This window comes from Hippoglossus hippoglossus, chromosome 8, assembly GCF_009819705.1.
Source record: "Hippoglossus hippoglossus isolate fHipHip1 chromosome 8, fHipHip1.pri, whole genome shotgun sequence".
Taxonomy (NCBI): Eukaryota; Metazoa; Chordata; class Actinopteri; order Pleuronectiformes; family Pleuronectidae; genus Hippoglossus; species Hippoglossus hippoglossus.
The window spans coordinates 11,961,914-11,985,361 of record NC_047158.1 but is presented as its reverse complement, the minus strand read 5'-3'; the positions used below and the strand labels follow the sequence as shown (position 1 = coordinate 11,985,361).

Below are 23,448 nucleotides of genomic sequence, written 5' to 3'. Positions count from 1 at the left end.
TAAGCTGAGAATATTATTATATAATAGAATGAAGTGCCTGTTAAAGGGATAGTTCACCCAAAAATGAAAATTCACTCGTTATCTACTCACCACTATGCCGATGGAGGGGTGGGTGAAGTGTTCAAATTCGACTCGGAACGCGGTCATTCCCAACATGTTTTTCACCTAAATGTCCTCTGTTAACGAGTTTTATCCCTGAAACTCCTAAAGTGTTCTGTGGACTCAAACACTTCACCCACCCCACCCATCGGCAAAGTGGTGAATTTTCATTTTTGGGTGAACTATCTCTTCAAACTATATATTATCAAATATATGTGACTTTTGTCTAATGTTTTTTTTTATTTATGGGCTACTGGACACTTTCTGGGCTCGTAAAATCCTTCTGATTAAAAAAATCGAATGCTCGGCTCAGGATCTCCTCTCATGTACACGCTGATCAAACACAATGTGATGCCATCTGCTGGGATCAATAACAGAAGCCTCACTGCAAACAAGCACTCATCAGTCTGGACAACAGCAAACAGCCACTGACCAGACTGGGCCTTTACATAAATCAGCTAAAGCAGACGAGTGAAAATCACAGTGGACAGGAGGATAAGATGGAAACTGTTGATAAACTGAGAGCAGAGATGCTGAGAAGTTTTGGGAATGAATAACATCTTAAAAACTAATATCTACAGCAAAAATTCAAACCAGAGGAGGAGGAGTTATGAGCCAGTATTTAGTGTTTTGCAGATTTAAAATCAAAGTTTACTGGTGAAAATGATTTTCATTGGCAGTGATGACCACAGACTTACTAATAGGAGCGGATGAAACTAGACCATCAAAGCTTCTCTCTCCAAAGCCAAAGTCGCTCCTCAGTGGCCTTATTCAATGGGATTGTTTGTGAGAACAATGTAATTTGCAGACAGGGCCTTGGGGCTTTAGTCTCAGCTGCAGCCGTGTTAACTGTCTCCATTTCCTAAGTCTAATGACAGAGGTATTATAAAAACCTGCTCAGACCAGCTGGTTCCCAGTGCAGGACAGGGGCAAGAGCTGGACTGCCCAGTCCAGAGAGACCCAGCACCAGTACCCTGGTGTTGGGAGGGTGGAGGGACGGCCTGCCCCGGCCTGCTCAGCAGCTGCTGGATGTGTAAATTACTAAGATTCTGCTCATTTCCTGTCTGAATGTCTGAGGTGAAATCCAAATTTGTTGCTGACTCACAGACTGTAAGATGGATGGATGGCAGCTCTTGAAAAGTGAAGCCAAAGCATCTCGATCGCCAACTGGTGGTTGGCTGTTCTACGGGCCGTGAACCCTGCCGCCTCCATGTTAATGAATGGGACATGGACCAAACCCCCAAAAAATCTAAGTTCACATTGAATCTTTTTTTTTCTCAACAATGGTTTCTGTCATTTTAGGCAGTCTTCTCAGTTTTTCCAGTGAGTTTGGTTTTAATTAGTAATTTTAGTGTATTGTGAGATATCGTTACCATGGCTCCAACTAAAATGAAAATCTATCTATCCATCTATATCCTGTTCTTGCTTCTTTTGAGGATAGTGGCAGCAAGTGGAGTCGTGTCATACATCTTTATACACAGTCTTTGTTTCAACCTGTTATATTTTGACTTGAAAGTCATTTTGTTCAGTACATGCTGGCTTTCCAACAGCAGCAGTGGAAAGCTCCTCCAGTCATCCATCCATCCCTTATGTTTTATTCAACATCCTGCAGTCGTATTGTCTCTCGCCCTCTTTCTCTCACTGTTGCTCCTGTTTCTTCCCAATCCTCTCATTATTCGTCAGGCGCCGGCTCTTGTTTGGAGAAGAGGAGGAACAAAAGAGCAGTGCGTCGCTCACGTGTGACCTCGCTGACACATTCGTCTTCAAATACAGAGACCAATTTTGCCTGGCGGACTAAACAAACAGGCCAGCCATCACTGAAGACATCCATAATTAATGCTACCTGATACGTGACAACTTTCTGATGGATTTAACAGGCGGCTGAGACAAATTCCCCGGGACTCCCTGCACGCTGGAGTCTCCATTATTCTCCCTTGTGTTTCGTCAGCTGGTTCTGTACTTTTTGGACATGTTAGCAGCGCGTGTTAAAGATGACAGTCCATCTGTTCACCGCTTCTTTGGTCCAGACGGAAACATCTCAACAAGGAGAAAAGCACTGACACAGCACACACCTCCACCAGAGCCCAACAGGCCCCTCGTGAAACCACGTTTAAATTCACCAGATCCAGATTTCTATTTGGATCTGCACCAAATTGCACACACTCATAGATATCAGTCCCCTAAACTTGCCTGGTTTGGTTTCATCTTGATCCATGAATCATTCTCTGTGAAATCAATGGAAATGTTGTGTGTTTCTTTAACCCATTCTTTTACTTGATGATTTCCTGCATTTTCCAAACCTGTTTTGACCAAACGATGCCAACTTTCAAATGATGAAAGCCTCGACTCAAGATTGACCAAAAACTTAAACCTAACAAGTGGGTTGGAAAAAAATACATTGCTCTTTTAAGACGTGAACTCCAGAGGACGTCTCTTTCACACATGAACAACGCAGCGGGAGATTCTCTGCTCAGACGTGTTCACAACAACACTCTCCAGAGCATTCAAGTGAGGGGTGGTGCAGCACGCGGAGGCATGGTGTGACGTATTAATTCCGTTGCAGAGATTTTACTTTACAGCACATCAACACCAGCATCCACCCTTATCACCAAAAACATCTTCGTCTGTGTCTTCTACGTGTATGGCATCGCTTTTATATCTGCAGATATTGGCTTTCTTTTCGTTTTATTAAATTTTTGTGTCTGTGCATGTTAGAAATGTCTGTAACACATCCACTCACTCGGGGGGGATCCTGCTGGAGGATCTCATGCTGTGTTCTCGTAATAGTTAGTTGCACTTATATGGCACTTATATGTAGCACTATGTAGTTTGTCTTTTTTTAAGCCAATTGTACTTACTTGATTCTTGTTGTTCTGGGTTTGTACCCTCATGGTTGAATGCACTTTTGTAAGTCGCTTTGGATAAAAGCGTCCGCTAAATGAAATGTAATGTAATGTTCTCACATCTGCTCCTCTGGACTTTCTGCTGACTTTTTTCCAGCGGGCTGAACGGAGAAAGTCCACAGAAAGTGCGGAGGCTCTTACTCGTTACTCGTTCACCTCCTCCGGAGAATGTCCAGAGGTTCTGTGGAGTTCAGTGCATGTGTGAAAGCAGCTTCATGTGCATTGTACATTATTATGAATGTCTTCCTGGAGAGAGTGACGCCCAGCCACTCTCAAAGGTGAGTGAACACTTTTGATTGGCCAGTAGTTCATACAAATAAGCTCTGACCTTGCAGGCCCTTTGTCTTGTTCCCCTTGTTGTCATTTTATAGTGTTACTTCCAGTAGTTGTTATATTCAATGATCGCACACAATTAACTTTGAGATGAAAACCTGTCAGGGCCTCACAGATGAGACTTATCCTGCTTGGTAACAAACCATAAACGTTAACATGGTTCACATTCAAAGCACGTGTTTTGGTTTTGCACATTTGTGCATGTGATCGTTCAGTTCGGTGAGGAGCTGCAGTGTGAGCTCCCCTGACAATGTCTGTAATGATGATGTAATGGATTAATAACACACATGCACACAGAACGCGTCTCTCTGGGACACATACACACACTAATATCCTGCATCAACATCACCTGACCTCATACACACATATGCAGGTCAAGTGGAAGTATGGCCACGATACATAACAACCATAACCTGCCCTGGTTTGGTGCTGAAGAGCAACACCACTTTATAGTTACACATCAGAAATACTCTCTCACACACACACACACTGTATATCGAATCTGCACACAACAACCCACACACAACACAATCACACTTACATCAAAGCGCCAGAAGATTACGTGTAATTGAGTTTGTGTGACAAGGACCAATGATGATGTTGTATTAAGTACTGCAGAGCAGGCAGGCACTGCCCCTGTGGGGGTCTTTCACAGCTACGCGCTCTATTCTTGAAGAATCACCTTCCCCTGTCCCACATTTCTCCATTATCAATTCACGTCAGCAGGCCATATTTTATTTAACACTTAATCGTGGCGCTCCCCGTCCTGAGTCCCCCGCAGCTCATTTGTTCACATGTAGGGGAAAAGAATTAAGAGCGCGTGATTGCTCCTTTCCACTCCTCTTGCTTACCCTTGCTCCTTCACACATTTGCTTCACTCCTGCAACTGACTCCAGTGCAGAAGATGATCAGCCATTATTGGACTGTCTCGTAATTAATTCTTCTTTTCCTACAGTGCCCTCCATCTGATGAGTAGAGGAGGCTCGAGATGCTATACCTGAGGCTCCAAGCAGGTTTTTTCTATGTGATCCCTTGCCTTTCCACATGCTCGGTGACTCATGAGGTCCTTTCTTCCAACAGAAACCTCTGTCTTTCCCTCCTTCTTTATGACTCTTTAAACTCGTCTGCCCTCAGGTTACTGTCGTAGGCACATGCTCTTCCTTTTAGGGGATATCTCACTCAGACAGCGGAGCAGAGCGCGGTTCTGTCTGCTCGGACCTGTGGAGTGGTGGCCTTGGCCTCAAAAGAGAGATGACAGCTCTCTAAATGGACCCGATGTTTCACCGTGCTCATGCCAGAGCGGCTCTGGAGTCTGCTTTCTGCACATACCGCAAACCCATTAAAGGCCCAAAGTACTCAATAAACCACTCACAGTGAGAAAAATGAGGAGTAATACCAACCTTACACGTAAAAAAACACCATATTCCCCATGGCTTGAAAGCTTATTTTTCAGAATAATATATATGATTTCACAATAGTTCTACTGAGAGAGAAGAACTTGTTGGAAATGAAGTGAGGTCTTAAAAGACATTATGTAAAAGTCCTGTCATGCTTCAGTGAATGTGCACAGGCCAGGGTTTAAATTAAAGCACAAATGGTTCCTGTTGGGGTGTTTGTTATCAGGAATTATATTAATATTGAAATATTTTAATGGTTTGGTGTGGTTGGTATTATTTTTTGTGCGGTAGCTGGTAGACAAGCTCATTTAAACAACCTTTTAATAATGTTCTTGTTAATCTTTATCCACACAATAGCTTTAGCTCCAGTTCGATGTATTTTCCCTCTGGAGTAGACGTATGACGTGAGATGTAATGGCTAAAATGTGATGTGAAGTACAAGTATCTCAAAACTACAATACAGTAGCTTTTCTATTTGGTGTAGTAGAGTGAAAATTAGAGAGAAATATCAAATATTTGATACATCATTAGAAATTCCACACAAATTCCAAACCTCCTCCCACCAAGTTTCATGTTAATCCGTCCAGTTGTTTTTTCAATCTGCTTACAAACAAACATATAAATGGACATGGGTGAAAACACAACCTCCTTGGCAGACACAATATCAAATATTTGTTTACTAAAGTTTGTTGCTATATAATTTTACCTGCTAAATAATTGAATATGAGACACTACTTTCAAGAGCAAATGTATAAATTGGTCCCATAACTGTGCTTTAATATTGTATTCATCAAATTCCTATGAAAAACATTAGTATATGGACTCTGTCATTGCTTGTTCTTATGCTCTAGAATCTAGATGGTTCTTCAACTCAGAAATACAATTTTTTTAGCCTTAACAACAGATTGTAAAGTGGACAGATGAGTTTATAAGGAAAACATTTCAGTGTTGTCATCATCAAAGCGAGTGATAAACCAGACAAAACCAGTGTGTGTCTGAAAAAAAAGGAAATAAATTGCTCTTCCCACTGTCAGCCCTGTGCTCATTAACACGTCTTAGCTGGAGATTCACATAGTTCGCACTGCATAGCAAATGAGATTGAGAGCCATGCAGCCCCCACTCCCACCCACACACACACACACCTACACACGTGTGCGGTCACATGCATTTGCACTGCATGTTAGGTTCGTGTTAATGTCTCCATGAAGCAGAGCAGCTTGTGGACACATGTTCGGAAGCGTGTGCACGTGTGCAGCTGGGGACAAATGGTGAAAAGCAACAGTCAGGTTAGTGAATAAAGAAAAAAAAGAGACACGTTGAAAGATGAAAACGAAATGACAAGGGCAAACACAATGTCCTTTTTTTTTTTTTTTTACAGTCAGCTTAACCCTCCATTTATCTTTTCTCATCTGTCACATCTGGCTCCTCGTCAGTTTTATTGTCCCCTTGTGTTGACTGTCGGGAACACGTTACCCCTCAGCCTCAGTCTCTCTCCCTCACTTTCTGCTCTTTGCAGTGCCCTTCCTCTCCATCTACCTTCCTCCTCTCCCTCCCTCCCTCCCTCCTCTCCCTCCCTCCCTCCCTCCCTCCCGCCCTCTCTCCTCCTCTCTCTCCTCCTTCCCCCGCTGCGCTCTCGGCTTGCTCTCATTCCCCCTTCGCTCACACACTCCGGCTGCATCCTCCCCTCTCCACTTCTACCTTCACACTCACCTCCCCGCTCCTCTCCTCTCGCCTCCTCTCTCCTCTTCGTCACCCACTAACACATATCATCTCTCACATCTCCCCGTCTGCTGTCTCCCTCTCCCCTTCACACACACTCTCTCCTCCATCTCTTCCCATTCCTTCCTCCTTCTCAGACACTCAACCTTGCCGTCTCGCGCAAACAAACCCTTACACACACTCATGCTGATTGGCAGCCAAGGACAGATCACCCTCTCTCCCAAACCGGCGACCAGGCTTCTTGACACAGAGCTCAGCTGAGGAAGAGGACGAGGAAGAGACCATGGAGCACAGCCACATCTTCCCTGTTTTTTCCCCAAATGGGAGCACCTGGAGCCCGGGGCAGCCCCCCTCCGAGGTGGCCCAGGGATGCCCTCTCGGACCACTGCCTGTCATCTACTACAGTGTCCTGCTCTGTCTGGGCCTACCGGGTAAGAGATGTCCTTCATGTGTGTGCGCGTGTGTGCATGTGTGTCTGATCACATGCACGTCTCATTCAGTGTTAATTTGCTTTTGACTGGAGCCTGCATCTGTGTGATGCACGTCACGCTTTGAATCTTGATTTGTTGTGCACTTGTCTGCAGGTTGGAGAGTGTGCATGTCTTCCACATCTGCTCCCGAGTGCCACACTCTGCTCACACGCTGTTGATTGGTCGTTCTGACCTTGTGGCAATCACCTGTGCATGCATATGCTCTATGTATCTACTTGTTTGCGCATATGGCCGTCCCTTTGTTGCACCACTAAATTAAAGAGGTAACACGGCAACAGTATGTGCAGAGCATCATTAAAGTCTGATTGTGGACTCGTGGTTGCCATGTAAAACGTGTGTCTTTTGTGTTGACCTGGAGTTGTTATAGATTTGTGATGATTATGTGTGGAATGACTCGGGTTTGACCTCAGGTGTGTTACATGGATCCTTGAGATGACCTGAATGAATGACGCGTCCATGTTGTGTCTTTACCACTGATTGGTTTGTCACTGTCAGAGCCATTCACTGCCTCCATCTCCCTGTGTTATCTGTCAGCACTGACCTAGTCTCACATAGGGAAGCAGAGTGGGTGTGTGCATTGACAGAAAAGAAAGAAAGAGAGAGAAAACCTTGAGGTCAGATGAAAGGGAAAAGTGCAGAGATTTGACTGTGCAATTTATTGAGAGCTTTTCAAGTTTAACAAGATATTCAACTGCAGCACACTGCTCTTCATTATACTGGCATTGCCGCTGCACGAGGGAAACATCCTATTCAGCCCTGGATAGCCTTCAACACCCATAGCTGTTCTGGTTGAAAACAAATCTGCGGTGCAAAGTGAAGAGCGTTTGCATGCCAAGACTGCAGTTGCTCCACAAGATTTGCTGTCTCCGTAAAAGTGAGAGTCTCTCCTCCTGATCAATTCTCAGCCCCATTTATTTCTCCTGCATGGGCGTCAAGTCAAGTCTTGCACAAGCAGTTCCCTCTGCTGTCATTAGAAGTTTCCCCAGAGTTTAATTGGATTCCGCTGCCTCTTAACAAACACGTTGGAGGCCGTTTGTTTAATCACAGACCAACAATAAGCGTATAATACAATAGTTGTCTGTATTAATAACAGGGTCGAGTGCAGCCGGCTGATATTTTGCAGCAGCAAGTTTCGACTCATTCAATCATTATGGCACAGCTCGTTCCTCCCAAGCTGAATCATGAATGTTTCATGAGTGCGGCGTGTGTGAGTAGTAGCGGTGTGACCTACAGACCCACACATATTAAACACTCCTGATGGATCGGAGGCTGTTGCCTTGATCAGCGGCCACTGTTTTATTAGTTAACAGCAACAGGGCTGCACATGCTCCCACAGGCTTTGACCTCTGAGGCTGCAGACAGACAGAGAGAGAAAGAGAGAGAGAGAGAGAGAGAGAGAGAGGTGGTGGTGGTGGTGGTGGGGGTCACTTCAAGCATCGAGAGCACATATCTGAGGGTGAGAAGCGAGATGATGGGCGAATGGATTATGCAAGTCGAGTGGTGGGGGAATAGATTACTGTGTGACCTCGGGAAATGATGAACCAGAAGCTGTGCACAAAAGAGGACGAACAGGTGGAGAGTGAAGTGTAGGGAAGGACACAGCCAGAGCAAGAGAAGGAAGAGGAGCAGAGTGAAGAGAGGGAGGGAGAGATTAATAACAGCAGAGCCAGTGAAGTAGCACCTCCGAGCCCTGAGTGGGGGAGCCACAGACGCCGCAGCCGAGACGAATTGTCACATTTTTAATTAATCGCTCTTTCTCTCTCCCTCTCACTCTCTTTGCCTCTCCCTCCACTCGCTCCACACTGATCGAGACAAAACAGACGTGTGCTGGCATAGCAAGCAGCACAATGAAGAAGTGGGCCCAGTGCCTCGGCCTCGAACATGCCAGCATTTACACGAGTGAAGCCTGCTCTTTGTAACGTACAGTTTGTCTCAAAGCACTTAAACTGCAAACTGTACCATCAGCTGATGAGTGATTCTCTGCGAGACGTGCAAGAGAAGCTGCTCTGAATATCAGAGCCAAGTCAGCCCTGCTCAGTGCATCTACATCTCTCTGCTCTGTGCGTCTACATCTCTATGAAACGCACATGAAAAAATCATTATGGCATAAACGCAGTTGCTTTGTAATAATCTGTTAGGTGCATTGAGCATTAATGTGTGGCTGAAGGAGCAGGCCCATTTAAAGTCGACTGAAAAGCACGGAATCGAACACTTTCTAGTCATTTTCCAAAATGTTATATTAAATATGTTATGAGCTAATTAGGTTTTTGTTAACAAATTTGTAATTTACACAGTATTTTGAGCAAATGGGTTATGAAATTACAAAAATGACATGTTATTATAGTGGCTAACATGAAATCTGACAGTTGGGTATTTGTCTCATGACTTTCACCGACTTCAAATCCAACACCGTGAGCACAGTCGTCCACGGAAGTTTGTTTTCGACCTTGGAAACAGTCAGACTGTTGCAACAAGAAAAACAACAATATTTGTTTACATTCAATTGAGGGAGATTTTCACAGGCTTTAAATGTCGCATATTTGTCTTATTTCAACTATACCTTGACCACGTTGGAGTCTGAAGTGTGATCGAATGATGTTGATAGGTTGCGTCAGATCAGAAAACATCTATGTCGTTCAGTGGTCTGATACAAACGACGTGTTTGGTCGTGTAACTTGGTGGATTTTGTTGAAAAAACTGTATATGTCATTGTTTTCATTTGCTTCTTCAGAGCTTTTACCCGAATGAAACTGGTTCAGGTGTTCTCCTGTCACATTAGGTGTTGAACCTGACAGCAAGTGTTGGTGTGCTTGTGTTTTCATTTGCATGCTGCAAGGCTTTCAGAGCATCCCTCCTCCACTTATTCACCCAAACGCGTGTGTTCTCTCACTACACAATTTGTTGGTGCGCTCCCTCTGTCTTCCTTGAAGCATCGCTCGGTTTGTGGTGCTGTTCAACAGTCAGCGGTGTGGCCGGCGCACGTGCGAATTGGAAAACATCTCCTCCCACTTCCACTTATCCACCCACCCAAGGGAAAAGGGTCGGGGATGCTCAGCGCTAACAACCCCATGCTACGTGTCACAGTATTGGCCCGTTTGTCAGCCATACTTAATCAAGAGATGGCCCCCATTGATTTTCAGTTTGGACCATTGATCTGTCAACCTGCACCAGTAGAATGGCACCTGTGGTGGGATGGAGGCTTGTTAATTGATGCTATCACTCTAAAAGTGGAGGTTAAGTTCGGGCGGTAGAACTGGGGAGGAAGGGACGTGAAGGTTTGTGTTGAAGCATGGACAGAGTGGAGAAAAGACAGAGAGCTTTCAATAAATCAAACGGAGGGAAGTTGAGATTTCTTCGCGATCTGGTTTGTCTCCAGTTTGGGAAAAGGGGGAGGAAGGGAGGGAAAGACGATGTCGGATTTTAACGGCGGTGACAAGCCTGAGAGGCCACGGGAGGACAGAGGAGGCAAGGAAGGAGGGAGGTGTTGTTTGAGGCAATAAATTAGAGATGTTGTTGATGCAGTGACAGAGCTGACAACAAGATGCTATCCCTGCTGTTGAAAACCTAAATCCCCTGTATGTAACGGTCATAAATCAATCTGAGGATGACTGCAGTGCTGCGATCTGATCTTTGTTTTTCTGTTTCGTTTTTTCCTCCTCTTCTTCTCTACCTCTCTTCTTTACTGCGTATTTATTTCTACATTTGTCTTTCTTATAGATCTACCTCTCACGTTTCTTGTTTTTTTCAAAGCTGGAACCGTAAAGGAAGGAGGTTATGTTTTCATTTGTGTTTGTTTTTGTCTCTTATAGAACAGTTTACAACACAATTTGGTGGAAGGATGTGGTTTGGGACGGGAGAGAACCTTTTAGATTTCTGTGCGGATCCGAATCCGGTGGAAGATGAATAATGGATTTTGAGTTGTATATATCGACAGGGATTAAAACTCTGGTGTGGTTAGAGATGGTTTGAGTTTGAAAAACTGTTTTCAAATGAAAACGTAACACTATAGATGTAGCCTTAGCCCTGATGCAGTTAAAGACAGTCATCTCCAAACTTTGACTCGCTGTGGCCTGAGTCTACATTGATTGGCTGGAGAGGCGAGCAGGCAGCAGAGCATCAATATCATTAGCAGCAACCAGGGCCTCTTTCTCTTAATATGCCCATTAAAATTACATAATCTGTCACCATTCATATCGCTTTCTCTCTTCTTCTCATTCAAGCTTATGCTCACGATAAAGAGTGTTGTTGTTTTTTGATGGAATCACGTTTTTCGTCCCATCAATTCTTGATTTTGCTCTATGACAAAATCATGGTTTAACTCTTTATTCTAAAAACAAGTCAGAGGGGACGTGCTCCTGGTTTTTGTTCTGCCGAATTCAGGAATCGCCCTGTTTCATGTCCGCTCTGACACTTCGAGAAAACAAAAGGGAAATGGTTGTCATCAGGAACAAAGTGACAGTGACCTTTGAAGCAAGCTTTGATATCACCCCTCTCCCCCCTGTCTCTTGCCTCTCTTCCTATCCTCCCACCTCCCTCTCTGTCTTTCCATCTAATCTTCCCTTCCATTCACTCTCTCCTGCTCTCGCTCCCTCTCTTTTTAACTCTCTGTGACCTTCCTCAGACCACTCTTTCTTCCTCTGTCAATCTATTGCCTCATCCCCCTCTTCTCTTCACCTCTCATCTTATTAGCCTCCCGATAAGCCTTCAAAGCCAAACCTCAATTTCCTTCAAATGACAAAACGATGAAAACAAACAGTGCTTGCTGTCATTTCTCTTTATCTTTTAGGTACAATATTCTGTATGTATGGCTCATGATGAAGCCTTATGGTGTGTGGGGAGGTGGCAGCAGCTTGTGTTTTACCACCGCTTTGGAGGGGTTAAGCAGCCAGTGTCGTTTGTCGACAGCCCGTCTGAACATGTCCCTTCAGTGGTGGGATGAGTCACCCTCATTACACACCTCAGGGAGTTCGCTTTGCCTTCCCTTTTCCCGCTAAACAACATCAATGGCCCTGTCCCTCGTTAAATGAATGGGTGGGGGGGCTGGAGACACAAGAGCACTCCGGCACAAACAGACATACAGGGGTCACACATGTGGACAGAAAGACAAGATAAATGCATGACACTTATTTTTCCGTGCAAAGAGAAAAAGGGAAATATGGGGACATGTGTCTCTGAACGTCTTGGTCCAGGCGTGCGATGCCGATCTCTCTGAATGAACACATGGACGTGTGTGTGTCCTCTTCATGTGTCTTTTCTGCTCATTCATCCCTCGCAACTCGTCCGCCCCCCACTGAGACGAGCCCAGCATGTGCCTCTATACCTGCAGAATGCCGAGCAGCTCCATCCGACCCCCTCCCCTCCAAAACCCCTCGGCCCCAGAGACAACGCAAAGAGCAGGAGTCACTTGAAATGAATGGGCAACCCGGTGCAAGCTGGCAAGAGCTAAATGGAAATGTCAAGCTCGCCACAGATCCCCTTTGTTTGTGTGTTGAAGGCCCCGTCTCACAGGGGAACCCAAACAGAATAATACCCAGCCTGTGACAGTCAATACCTCACTGTTTCCATTTCATGTCACTTTGCTGTGTTTAGCAGAATGTGGACAGAGAGAGAGGCAAAGTGAGAGAGTCCACGGGCAGAGGTACAGTCGACAAAGCGAGGTGTTACATTAAAGGTGTCGTCTGTTGTGTGGGATTCTTGATGGATCACCATCAAGAAGACAGGAGATTTTCGAGCAGCTTGGCAGGAAACGTTTCCTCTTACAAACAGGCACTGATGACATCACTTCTCTTGGATAAACCAGCTGTGAGGCTGCAGGTGAAGATGGTTGAAATGAGTAATGGGCTGAAACAAGAACCCGAAACAACAAAATAATAATAAACAGGGGAATAAGTAGTTCAGCAGAGTGGAGTTTGCTTGGGTGTAGAAAGGTGGTATAGATAACAGATGGTTGAATGGACGAATGGATGAATGGATGAATGGACGAATGGATAGTTCACCAGATGAGCAACCATTGGGAATATGTAAACACGATAAACAGAAATAATGATTTCTTCTTACCTATTTACCAATTAACTTACACCTTTATTCACATAGGATATTACTGTCTTGATACAGGTAAAATATACCTGTTAGAGTTTCCAACTTAATGTCTTCAAATAGTTTGTTTCATTGGACCAACAAATATCCAATACATCTCAAACAACTTGCCAGTATTGCACTTATAATTATTATCCCGATGATCCATATCCTTTGATCCCTAATTTATTTTGTATTAATTTGCCCAAACTGACAAATGGAAAAGAACAAAAAACGGACAGAAAGTGAAAGAAAGGAGCTGAAACCATGAAATCAATCACACACTCAACCAAGATTCAACAAGAAAGCAATTTAACTTGTCTGTGCCAGGTTAGTGTGGTGTGCAAGCAGAGGGGAAGGCGGAGGAGTGTGCAGCAATCCAGCAGCCCCCACCACGTACACACATATTGGCTTTTCGGGTCTTGTAAACTGCTTTGACATCTCATTTATGGTTATTGATAGAGCATACGTTAATGAATTGGTGCATCCCTAATCATCTGTGTGTTTGTGTGTGTACGTGTGCACGTGCATACATGTGTTAATGTGGTTCTGTGTCTTCTGCTGCACATCCTCCAGTCTGGCAAGGACATCTTTTGTCATTATCTGGAGCCGGTTTTGTAATTTGTAATCAGCTGATAGTGGCTGAGACTGTGAAGTGTGATGTACCAGACTCAGAGCTGCCATATTTAATCCAATCCCAGATCTATTACTGCAGGGGAGACGGGACCACACACACACACAGACACACACAGACACACACACACACACACACACACACACACACACACACACACACACACACACACACACACACACACACACACACACACACACACACACACACACACACACACACACACACACACACACGCTATATGGACAGTGACAGCTGCTAAGTGCATGTCAGATGTCAGAGGCATCATTGTCTGAGGGGAACTGATTCATGCTGCACCAGCGAGTTGCACTAAACAAAGCTGGTTAGCAAAAGAGAGATGCACTGTTGTGTGTCTTTGATTGTTAGTTGAGATCAGTGAATTGCAGCATGAAACAGAAATCTTTGGATACATTGGAAAAGTATTGATTTCCTCAAAATAAAGCCACATGCCACAACCTGGCACCTGAACTGAATCAGTCTTGACCTTGGGATCACTATGTGTGAACACGTCATTGCAACTTGCAGACTAAGAAATAGCCTTAAAATGCCAAGAGCTGCAGCATGTTGCTTCAGGTGTTTAACATATTTTTATATGATTTTACAATTCTGTAAAATTATCAGGACGACAATAGTTTCCTTTTATCATGATCATTGTGAGATGAAAAGTAGAAATCCAAAGTGTTTGCACCCCCATGATGCCGACATAATGGCCTTATTCAAATAAATGATGTGGCTTTTTCCCATTTATCAAAACCAGCGTTTACCCATTTGTTTAACCACAACTGGCTCGAGGGCCATCAACAGACCTTTAGTGTGGAATAATGGTTACAAAAAACAAATTGTTAGCTGTAAAAAGCAAGAATTTCGTTCACTCATGGCACCAAATCAGACGGAAGTTATGACCAGGTGAAAAGTGCAAGGTACACTTGACATCACCATTAATATTTTTGAACATTTAGCATTTTGTTTTCCTCAGAGCACTAGTTTAATTGCATTTAAATGATTTTAAAATTTTTCATGAGATTTCATATCCCAGTAACAATGTGAACAAAGCCAGCGGATGCTCTCCTCTAGGTTCGGGAAAAGTCTTAAACGTATTCACCTCACACCAACCTGCAAACTCAAGGCGACAGGAGTAACCTGGGAATAATATGCACCTGTGGTCACAGTGGGAAACAGGGAAGAGAAAAGGACAAGAAAGAAAGAAAAGCTTGTGATGACCTTGTTCAATTCAATTGCAGAGCAGCAGTGCCATGTGAGAGGGAGAGAGCCGTGCTCCTCCTGACTCGTGTACACACACAGAAGTCATGCTTTGGTAAAATCACATCCGGTTCTGCGTCCGGCTCGGCAAAAACAAATAAAATAAAAGAATGCTGGTCCCCTTCCGGGCATTTTACCCGCTCTGTCTGAGAAAGTGAGCGAGAATAAACAGACATGAGGTTGGGAGGGAAACATTTGATTTAGCAGCATGGGAGAGAAGCTATGACAGTACATGTCGGGAGGATGGATTCAAACATTTCAAAAGATGCAGGGGGAGATGGGGCTTCCTTGTGCTTTCTTTTAGGGACCTAAATTGCCAGCGGCAGGGTGAGAAGCATTGGTGAACTCAGCAGATTGCCACGGCTGTGATGCTGCACATTGCCCTCCTGAGATAACAAGCTGGCCAAAGGCAGAGGCAGGTGTTGCTGGAATTACCCAGCAGGTGTAGATGAAGGGGGAAAGGGAAGGGAGGTATAAAAAAGGGGGAGGATGAGTGGGCCGGGGAGCTGCAGGAGGATGGTGAATAATGACTATAAGGATGATAAGGCATTTTAATCTTTTTGCATATTGTGGGCTGGAAGTGAGGATTTGGGGGCAGTTCATTGTTTGTGCTATGGTAAGTGGCCACGGTGCTGAAAATCAAATCAAACACAAATCAAAACCTTTAACCTTTCATTTCTATGTTTGTTCTTTTGTCCACTGAGTTACCTGTGTGTCTTTGGTCGTCTGGTTTGTTGCAAGCTGGATGTATTTTGCTCCTTTTAAATTATCTGTCCACTAACGCTCAATTTCTCTGTTTCTTTCCCTTCCCCAACCTGTGCCCATTACTTTTCCAATCTCATCATTTATTTTCTTCTTTCCATCATTTCACTCTTTCCTCCTTCTGCCTACTCAATCATCTCCACCGTTTCCTTCTTCACCCCCCCCCAGCTAACATCCTGACAGTGGTCATCCTGTCCCAGCTGGTGCTGCGTCGTCAGAAGTCCTCCTACAACTATCTCCTGGCTCTGGCGGCCGCTGACATCCTAGTCCTGCTCCTGATTGTTTTTGTCGACTTCATACTGGAGGATTTTATTTTGGCCACGCCGCTGCCGCCATCATTAAACAACGCCGTGCAGGTCCTGGAGTTCTCCTCCATTCACACCTCCATCTGGATCACCGTGCCTCTGACCATTGACCGCTACATCGCTGTTTGCCACCCGCTGCGCTACCACACGGTCTCCTACCCAGCCCGCACACGAAGGGTGATATTCGCCGTGTATATTGGGTGCTTGTTGTCTGCAGCTCCTTATTACTGGTGGCCTGAGCTATGGCACAGCCTGCCAGGAATGGGCAGTGGTGGTGTAGGAGGAGGAGGTGAAGGAGGAGGAGAGAGCAACAGGAGAACCGTGGCCCAGCATGTCCTGGTGTGGGCTCATTGTGCCACCGTCTACCTCCTTCCCTGCACCGTCTTCTTCTCCCTTAACGCTGTCATCGTACGCAAGCTACGCAAACGACGCAGCTGTTTCCGACTCCGCGGCTACTCTACCGGCAAGACCACCGCCATCCTCCTCGCCATCACCTCCATTTTCGCTGTGTTGTGGGCACCGCGAACCCTCATGATCCTCTATCACTTCTACTCCCCCCCTCCAGCCTCACAAGGTGCTGGCCGACTGCTCCACATGCTCACCGATCTGGCGAACATGCTCGCCTTGCTCAACACCGGTGTCAACTTTTTCCTCTACTGCTTCATCAGCAAGCGTTTCCGGGGCATGGCGGCCAACGTGCTGCGAGCGCTGGTCCACTGCCGCAAGCAGCCGCCGCCGTTCTATGCCAGCCACAACTTCTCCATCACAAGCAGTCCCTGGATCTCACCAGCCAACTCCCACTGCATCAAGATGTTTGTGTACCAGTATGACAAAAATGGGAAGCCCATCTGCATTTCCTCGTGAGTCTTCAGCCACCGGCAGCTGCCCCCACCGTTAGTCCTGGGGAAACATATTTGGGGATTTGTCTCTATAGCGACTAGCTTTGTCCGACTCTTTGAGGCCTGAAAATGTCAACATGCCTGGAGAGCACAGAGGTAACGGTTTAGCTAGCTTTGAGGAATAACAAAGTGATAGTCTCGCAAGGTGGAAGAGCAAACAGCAGATGCGTGCTCGGCAGGCCTGTCATGTTCAATTAACTATTCACAAAGCAGCAGCCAGCATCAGATAGATGTTTGCTGTTTCCTCCATGCAAAAAAATAAATAAAGCTATAGTAAGTGACTGACTTCAGCTTGAGTGAGTGACTGTTTGAGGGATATTACCGCCATCCATCAATGACTTTTATGAGACACTGTTTGTTTCAGCGCTTGAGTATAAACTGACAACTGGATGAATCCTTGGTGACGCATCAAATGGCTGGTGACATTGGTTTCTTTATGGACACTCTCTGTTGTGTACTGGTGACGGTGACGCGCTTCCAGCAGCTGCATCTTTGCTTCGTTGGGAGTCATCTCGGCAGAGCAGCGATCCAGTCAGAGTGCGGGCACGACAGCATTGCACCTCAAGGGGTGATTCACTCAGGAGAAGCCACAGACAATTTGTCCACTTGAGCATCGTAAGGACCATCTCCCCAGCAAATGTAAAAACAGCGCTGGCATATCCAGTGTGATATGCAGAGTCTCAAAGGCATGTTGAACTGGGCTTTTATGAAACCAGCCCTCCCTGACTCTGACTCTGACTCTGACTTTCCTCATGTGTGTGCTGAATCTATTCAAGCGGTGCGGATCACCAACAAGGCAGTGCTCACCATGAATGTTATCCCACCTCCAGACTCACAGGTTGTTGTAGGATGAGTAGGTGCTTTGCTTATTCTTTGTAAAATATCTATTAATGGAAAACTTGACTGTTATTGTAGTTTCACAAAAGACAAAAAAAAAAAAGTGTCTTGAGGTCACTTTGGCTCCAAGGGTTCATTAATCCAGTAATCAGCTTTCCAATATTAGGAAGAGGAAATTTCTGCTTTTAGTAGATAGTCCTCTGTTAACTATTAATGGTCCTTGATGACTTACTGTTAGCCATTATCTGGATGAATATAATGAATGTAAATGAACATGTCTTCAACCCTTTAGCTTTCTGGGAGACTGAGCAAGATGAGAGAGATAGAGAGGAAAGAAGAGTCTGTTCTCCGTCCTTTTGCTTGGTTTCACCCTTGTGCAAGGTTTTCTGTCCCATGATGCAACAGTGAATCCGTTCTTAGGGCCACAGAGTCACAAATTCATCACATCTGGTTCTGCTGCTGGCTGATGCCAGCCCAGTAACATTTAACACCAAAACAGAGTCACATACATCAACTGTGTCTCACTGTTACCTAGGTCCTATGCGGTACCAAACCATAAATGGTAACACACACACACACACAAACACACACGCCTCTTGCCGTAGACAGCACACAGAGATCAGCGCACATCCATTCTGCGGACACTTTGGGGCATTAAAAGTGTTCATCTATCTCGCAAGAATGGAGCCGAGCCAAAGGGTAGATTTCTGCTAATACCTGCCTCCAGGAACAGACACTTCAGGCTTTTTTTTTAATGGATAAGTCTTTAAATCTGATTAATGGTAGCCAGGTCTGTCATAGCTGATAAAGTCATACCCTACAAAGTTCTTCTTGACACTCAAACTTCTGAGACACTTTAGGAGTGACTGCCTGTGTGTCGTTTGGTCTTTCTTTTGTGATAGCAGCAAACTAAAAGCAAAAAGCTGTGAATCAGGGCAAGGGTTTCACACATCAGGTATCATAGCATCCATAGCAGCATGAGGAGGCAGGATGTGACGTATACATTCTGCTACGGAGACCACGTGCTGTTGTTTCCAGCACATCAACACCGACGTCGAACCTTTCGTTTGTGGCGCCACTTTTTCATCCTGAGATATTTGTATCCTTCAGTTTTGCACCTGTCACAGAGTTTCTAGCTTCGTCCAAAATCCAGAGCCTCTGACTCGGACATTTGCGTTCTCACATGCAGACCCTCACACGCAGACCCTCTGGAGAACATCATGAGATTACCTAGACTTCAGGGCATGTCTGAAAGTAGCTGATATGAATGAAAAACACAAAAGCGTTTAGCAGTGCTGCTCTCCATCCCATATGATTTGAACATGGCAACAGCACACAGCTGTATGGTATCTATTAAGAATTCCTCATTTTACATATTATTATGATTTTGAACTTTTGGACTATACACTGACCTGAAACCTCCGCTCTTTTAGTATTGCAATGGTCTGTAACATGTTGCAATAGATCTCGGCAATTATCTTGTGTTTGACTCAGTTCAAATAGGAAATTTCACCAAATACTGGACCCAGGTGGGCAATGTAAAATATTAATTATCCTCCAGTTTCCAGTCAAAGCTACATTAAAAACTGAGTTATAACAAGTGCTGCCTTCGCACTAATTCTGCTGGTTCAAGCAATCGTCTTTCCAATTACTTTTTCTAATCAAATATTACTTAACATAATCCTCCAACTCCCCAACTCCCCCTGTTGTCAGATCAGTTGTGCACTTAGGCCATAACGCCGCTCTCACTTCCCAGTTCTTCGTTCCACACAAATTCATTTGCTTCAGAACTGCTAAATGAACGAGGCAGTGCCGATCGCTAACTGCTCCTCAGCTCCTTCACTCAGCGAACCTCCCACTCATCCCTCATTCCTCCCAATTAATGTCAAATGAACTTGCTCAAAGTTAATTGCTCAAAGTTAATTTCACAAGTGTACTCTTTACTTTGCATGAACCGGTTCCCTCAGACTTTTGTGCTGCATGTGCGTACTGAGCATATTGCTTCCCTCCATCATTCCATATCAGAAAATAGATCCATGCTGTTGGGGGGGTGGTGAGGGGGGTGGGGGGGTGAATGTCTAGTATCATTCGATGGAGATGAACAGCCAAAGGGTCGATAACCAGTAATCACCAAGCAAGATCCTTGAGCTGCCGTCCATCAATGTCATTTCATTTAGTGTATGGGGTCTAAAATATGTGCTTTCATGCAAATCACTAGTGTCTAATGATCAAGTCTGGGAATAAGAAAGATCATTAAGAAAGATCCTAGGGACGGTTTTGAGCTTATTCCAGATCAGTGTTGCCATGACATTCATTTTACTTGTTAACCCCATCCAGTGTTTAGGCCATGTTAATGTGACATTTGTGCGAGAGCCAGTGCCTCATTCCCGCGGCCTCCGGGGATTCGGGCAGGCATGCTGGGAAACCAAAGTAGAGGGTTGAGAGAGAGGGTGGGGGGGGGGTGGGGGGGTTGTCACATGCAGGTGTTCCTTCGTCTCCCACGTGAGGAGCTCAGAAGCAGGAGGGTGGTGTGTGTCTGTGTGGGTGTGGGTGTGAGGGTGTGTGTGAGGTGGGTTGTTGCCAAGAAATCTTCCACATTATGAGGGGGGAAAAAACGCCCAGCATCCATATTTTCTTCAGATATTAAAAAGATAACCACATAAATCAATCAGAGGGGAAAATTGTATTTTCTCTCTCACACGTTCTGATCTGCTCAGTTTCCTCTCTATCTCTCTCTACCTGCTTCACTCCACAGTGTGTGTGTGTGTGTGTGTGTGTGTGTGTGTGTGTGTGTGTGTGTGTGTGTGTGTCTATGGTTGTGTTGACAAATTTGGGTTTAAAACCATTGTTATTGTTTTGGCAGATCCTCACAATTTTAAAGGGCTGTTTGATGGTTAGAATTAGGTTTTAGTTGAGAAGGTTAATGTTAGGGGCTAGGGACTTTTATTATATCAATAAGTGTCCTCACAACTATAGCAAGACAAGTGTGTGTGTGTGTGTGTGTGTGTGTGTGTGTGTGTGTGTGTGTGTGTGTGTGTGCGTGCGTGCGTGCGTGCGTGCGTGCGTGCGTGCGTGTGTGTGTGTATGCACTTAGCCTGTGTTAGACAAGAGAGAAGCTTTAAAATGTGTTTGTGCCATAGGACCTGTAATGTATGAAATCAAATATGTATTTATACTCATGAATGAATATAATTACATATAGCACAGTATTATAATGATATATCCATGAATGTACAACTGACGCTTCTGGCATTTCTGTTGGTATTTTTCTGGTTGTGATTTTCTACACAATGACCTTTTTTCAGTAGAATTTTACCTCTCTCTCCATGGCAGTGTTTCCAAACTGTGTTTTTATTATTGTACTGGAGTGATTGTAGGCTTGCAGAGTTCAGTTTTTTCCTCCCAATGAATGTATTGACTGTATAAAGAGAATGTATTACTGTGCTGTGAGAAAGTACGCAGAAAAGTACTGGTCAATATATCAATATTTTTGATCAAATAAATGAAGTATCTCTAAGGATTGAGACATAGAGCTGCTGATGATCTGTGTCTTTTTTTCTGCCTGGGAAATCACACAGAATGAGAAATGGAAGAAAAAATGTATTTGATGTGTCGTTAGAATTTTTAGTTATATCCATCTACTAACATGGAGAAGGCGGAGTTTATGACTTATACTGCAGCCAGCCACCAGGGCAGGATTACAGTTTTTCTCGATTGCTTAAGCACGATTTTTAAAACAGGGCCCGGTTTTTCAAAACACTACACACAATTAGCACAACCACACACCCAATTAGCAGAACACCTCAGATCCTTTGCAAAATGAAACCATATTTTGTTACCATATGAAACACACAGGTTTCATATGACTTAATTCTGTTTGAACCAGTTACACACTGCTGTTGCTAACCTAAAACACTTTTAGCAATTCTACTTCTCAGTGATTAGAGTACTGTAAGTGAAGTACACAGAGAAAGTGCAAATATACAATAAATTCACCAACACTACACAAGACCAATGCTGCAGACTGATATCATTTATTTCTCTCCATATACCCAAATCAGTCAACATGTCAACATGGAGAATCACAACAAAACATGTCCCAGTTTTCATGCTACTACAATAGTGTGCATAACACTGTAAGCTCAGCAAATATCAGACAAACAGAAAATTCTGTATCCAGTACAGGTTACAATTACAGTAAAAAAGAATAAAAAGATCTGAAACAAACTGAAAATACAGTACAGAAAATACTAGACATTATCTCTTCGCCTAGCTGGATCTGGCCAGAGAATTTCATCAACATCACAGGCGATAACCTCATTGGCAAGACAATGTGGGAAGAACCGTCTTGAATGTCGAATCTATCCTTGCACAGCTGCGGCGTCGATTTGGTCACAGGCCTCCTCCATGGCCTGAATGAGGGGTACCTGAGCCTGGGGCCGGAGACCGTAAACCCTCCACCGCCATGCCGAGAAAAACTCTTCGATTGGGTTTAGAAACGGAGAGTATGGTGGAAGGTATAGTACTGTAAACTGTGGATGGTGTTGAAACCAGTTCTGGACCAGAGCAGAGCGGTGGAATGACACATTGTCCCAGATGACAATGTATTGCATCTGGTGCATGTGGTTTACTGCTGTGACGATGTTGTGCAATCGGTCCAAAAATGTGAATGTGAGGTGTGTTGTATTTTTACTGTAAGTGTTAGGGTTTCTCTAATTTCTCTGAGCCTGATAGCATTATTGGCCAAAACCATGTTTATGATCTCTCTCTCTTGTTCTTGCGTGAATATGGGCCCCCCTCCTCCTTGTCGTTCTCGACCCTCAATCCTATGTAGAACAAAATACATGTAACCTACTGTAAAATGTCACAGGAAGGGGTATCAAAAGTGCTGATATGGTGCATACAATAAGCAGCTGATTACTGTAACTGTAGACAGATTTGTTTTTACCAGTTTCCTTGTCAAAATGTCCTAATGACAGATGCCACTGTATATCTGCTAAGATTTGGCTGAACTCTTAGTCCAGCCTCCCTTAGCGTCAATCCGTGGTTCACGACATGGTCAACTAGTGTTGCGCGAATTTCATTTGATAAATTTGGTCACGTTCTCATAGGTTTGGTATGCCGTTATAAATCGTTAAAAAAGTCATAGGTTTGTATGCCGTTATAAATCGTTAAAAAAGTCATAGTTTGTATGTCGTTTGAAAAGTGGTAAAAAAGTCATAGTTTGTATGTCGTTTGAAAAGTGGTAAAAAAGTCATAGGTTAGTATGTCGTCTGAAAACACCTAATCACAATTTGTCTCATAGGGCTTTAACAAGGTGTGACATCCTCTGCCCTTAACCCTCAACACGAGTAAGGAAAAACTATTAAAAAAACCTTTTATGTCGTATGTCGTCCAAAGTGTAGGTAAATAACAATGTTATTTAATAGTGCTAATGCATGTCCTGGAACTCTAATTCATAAAGAATGAAAACAAATATATTTCTTCTGTAAGTTTATTCAAGAATTTGCAAAATAATTCAAGCATTCAAATCACTGGACTCCACAGCAAAAAGGGAAATGCTGATATACACAGTAAGTAAGGTCATTGGTGGAATCCTTTGATCACTGGTAGACATCGTTTGTTGGATCAAACTAAACTAAACTAAAAGTACGAAAGTAACTAAAAAGTAACTGAAAGTACAAAAGTAACTAAAAGTTCAAAAGTAACTAAA

The 23,448-nt window shown here is 44.2% G+C and overlaps 1 protein-coding gene across 1 annotated transcript; it reads left to right on the top strand.

Annotated features, from left to right (window-relative positions):
- Positions 1 to 6,380: 6,380 nt before the first annotated feature.
- On the top strand, positions 6,381 to 21,267 carry gpr139 (G protein-coupled receptor 139). The gene is made up of 3 exons (XM_034592146.1): positions 6,381 to 6,882; positions 15,863 to 18,765; positions 18,872 to 21,267. The coding sequence occupies exons 1-2, from the start codon at positions 6,735 to 6,737 to the stop codon at positions 16,861 to 16,863; spliced, it is 1,149 nt and encodes a 382-aa protein (XP_034448037.1). The 5' UTR covers positions 6,381 to 6,734; the 3' UTR covers positions 16,864 to 18,765; positions 18,872 to 21,267.
- Positions 21,268 to 23,448: the final 2,181 nt, after the last annotated feature.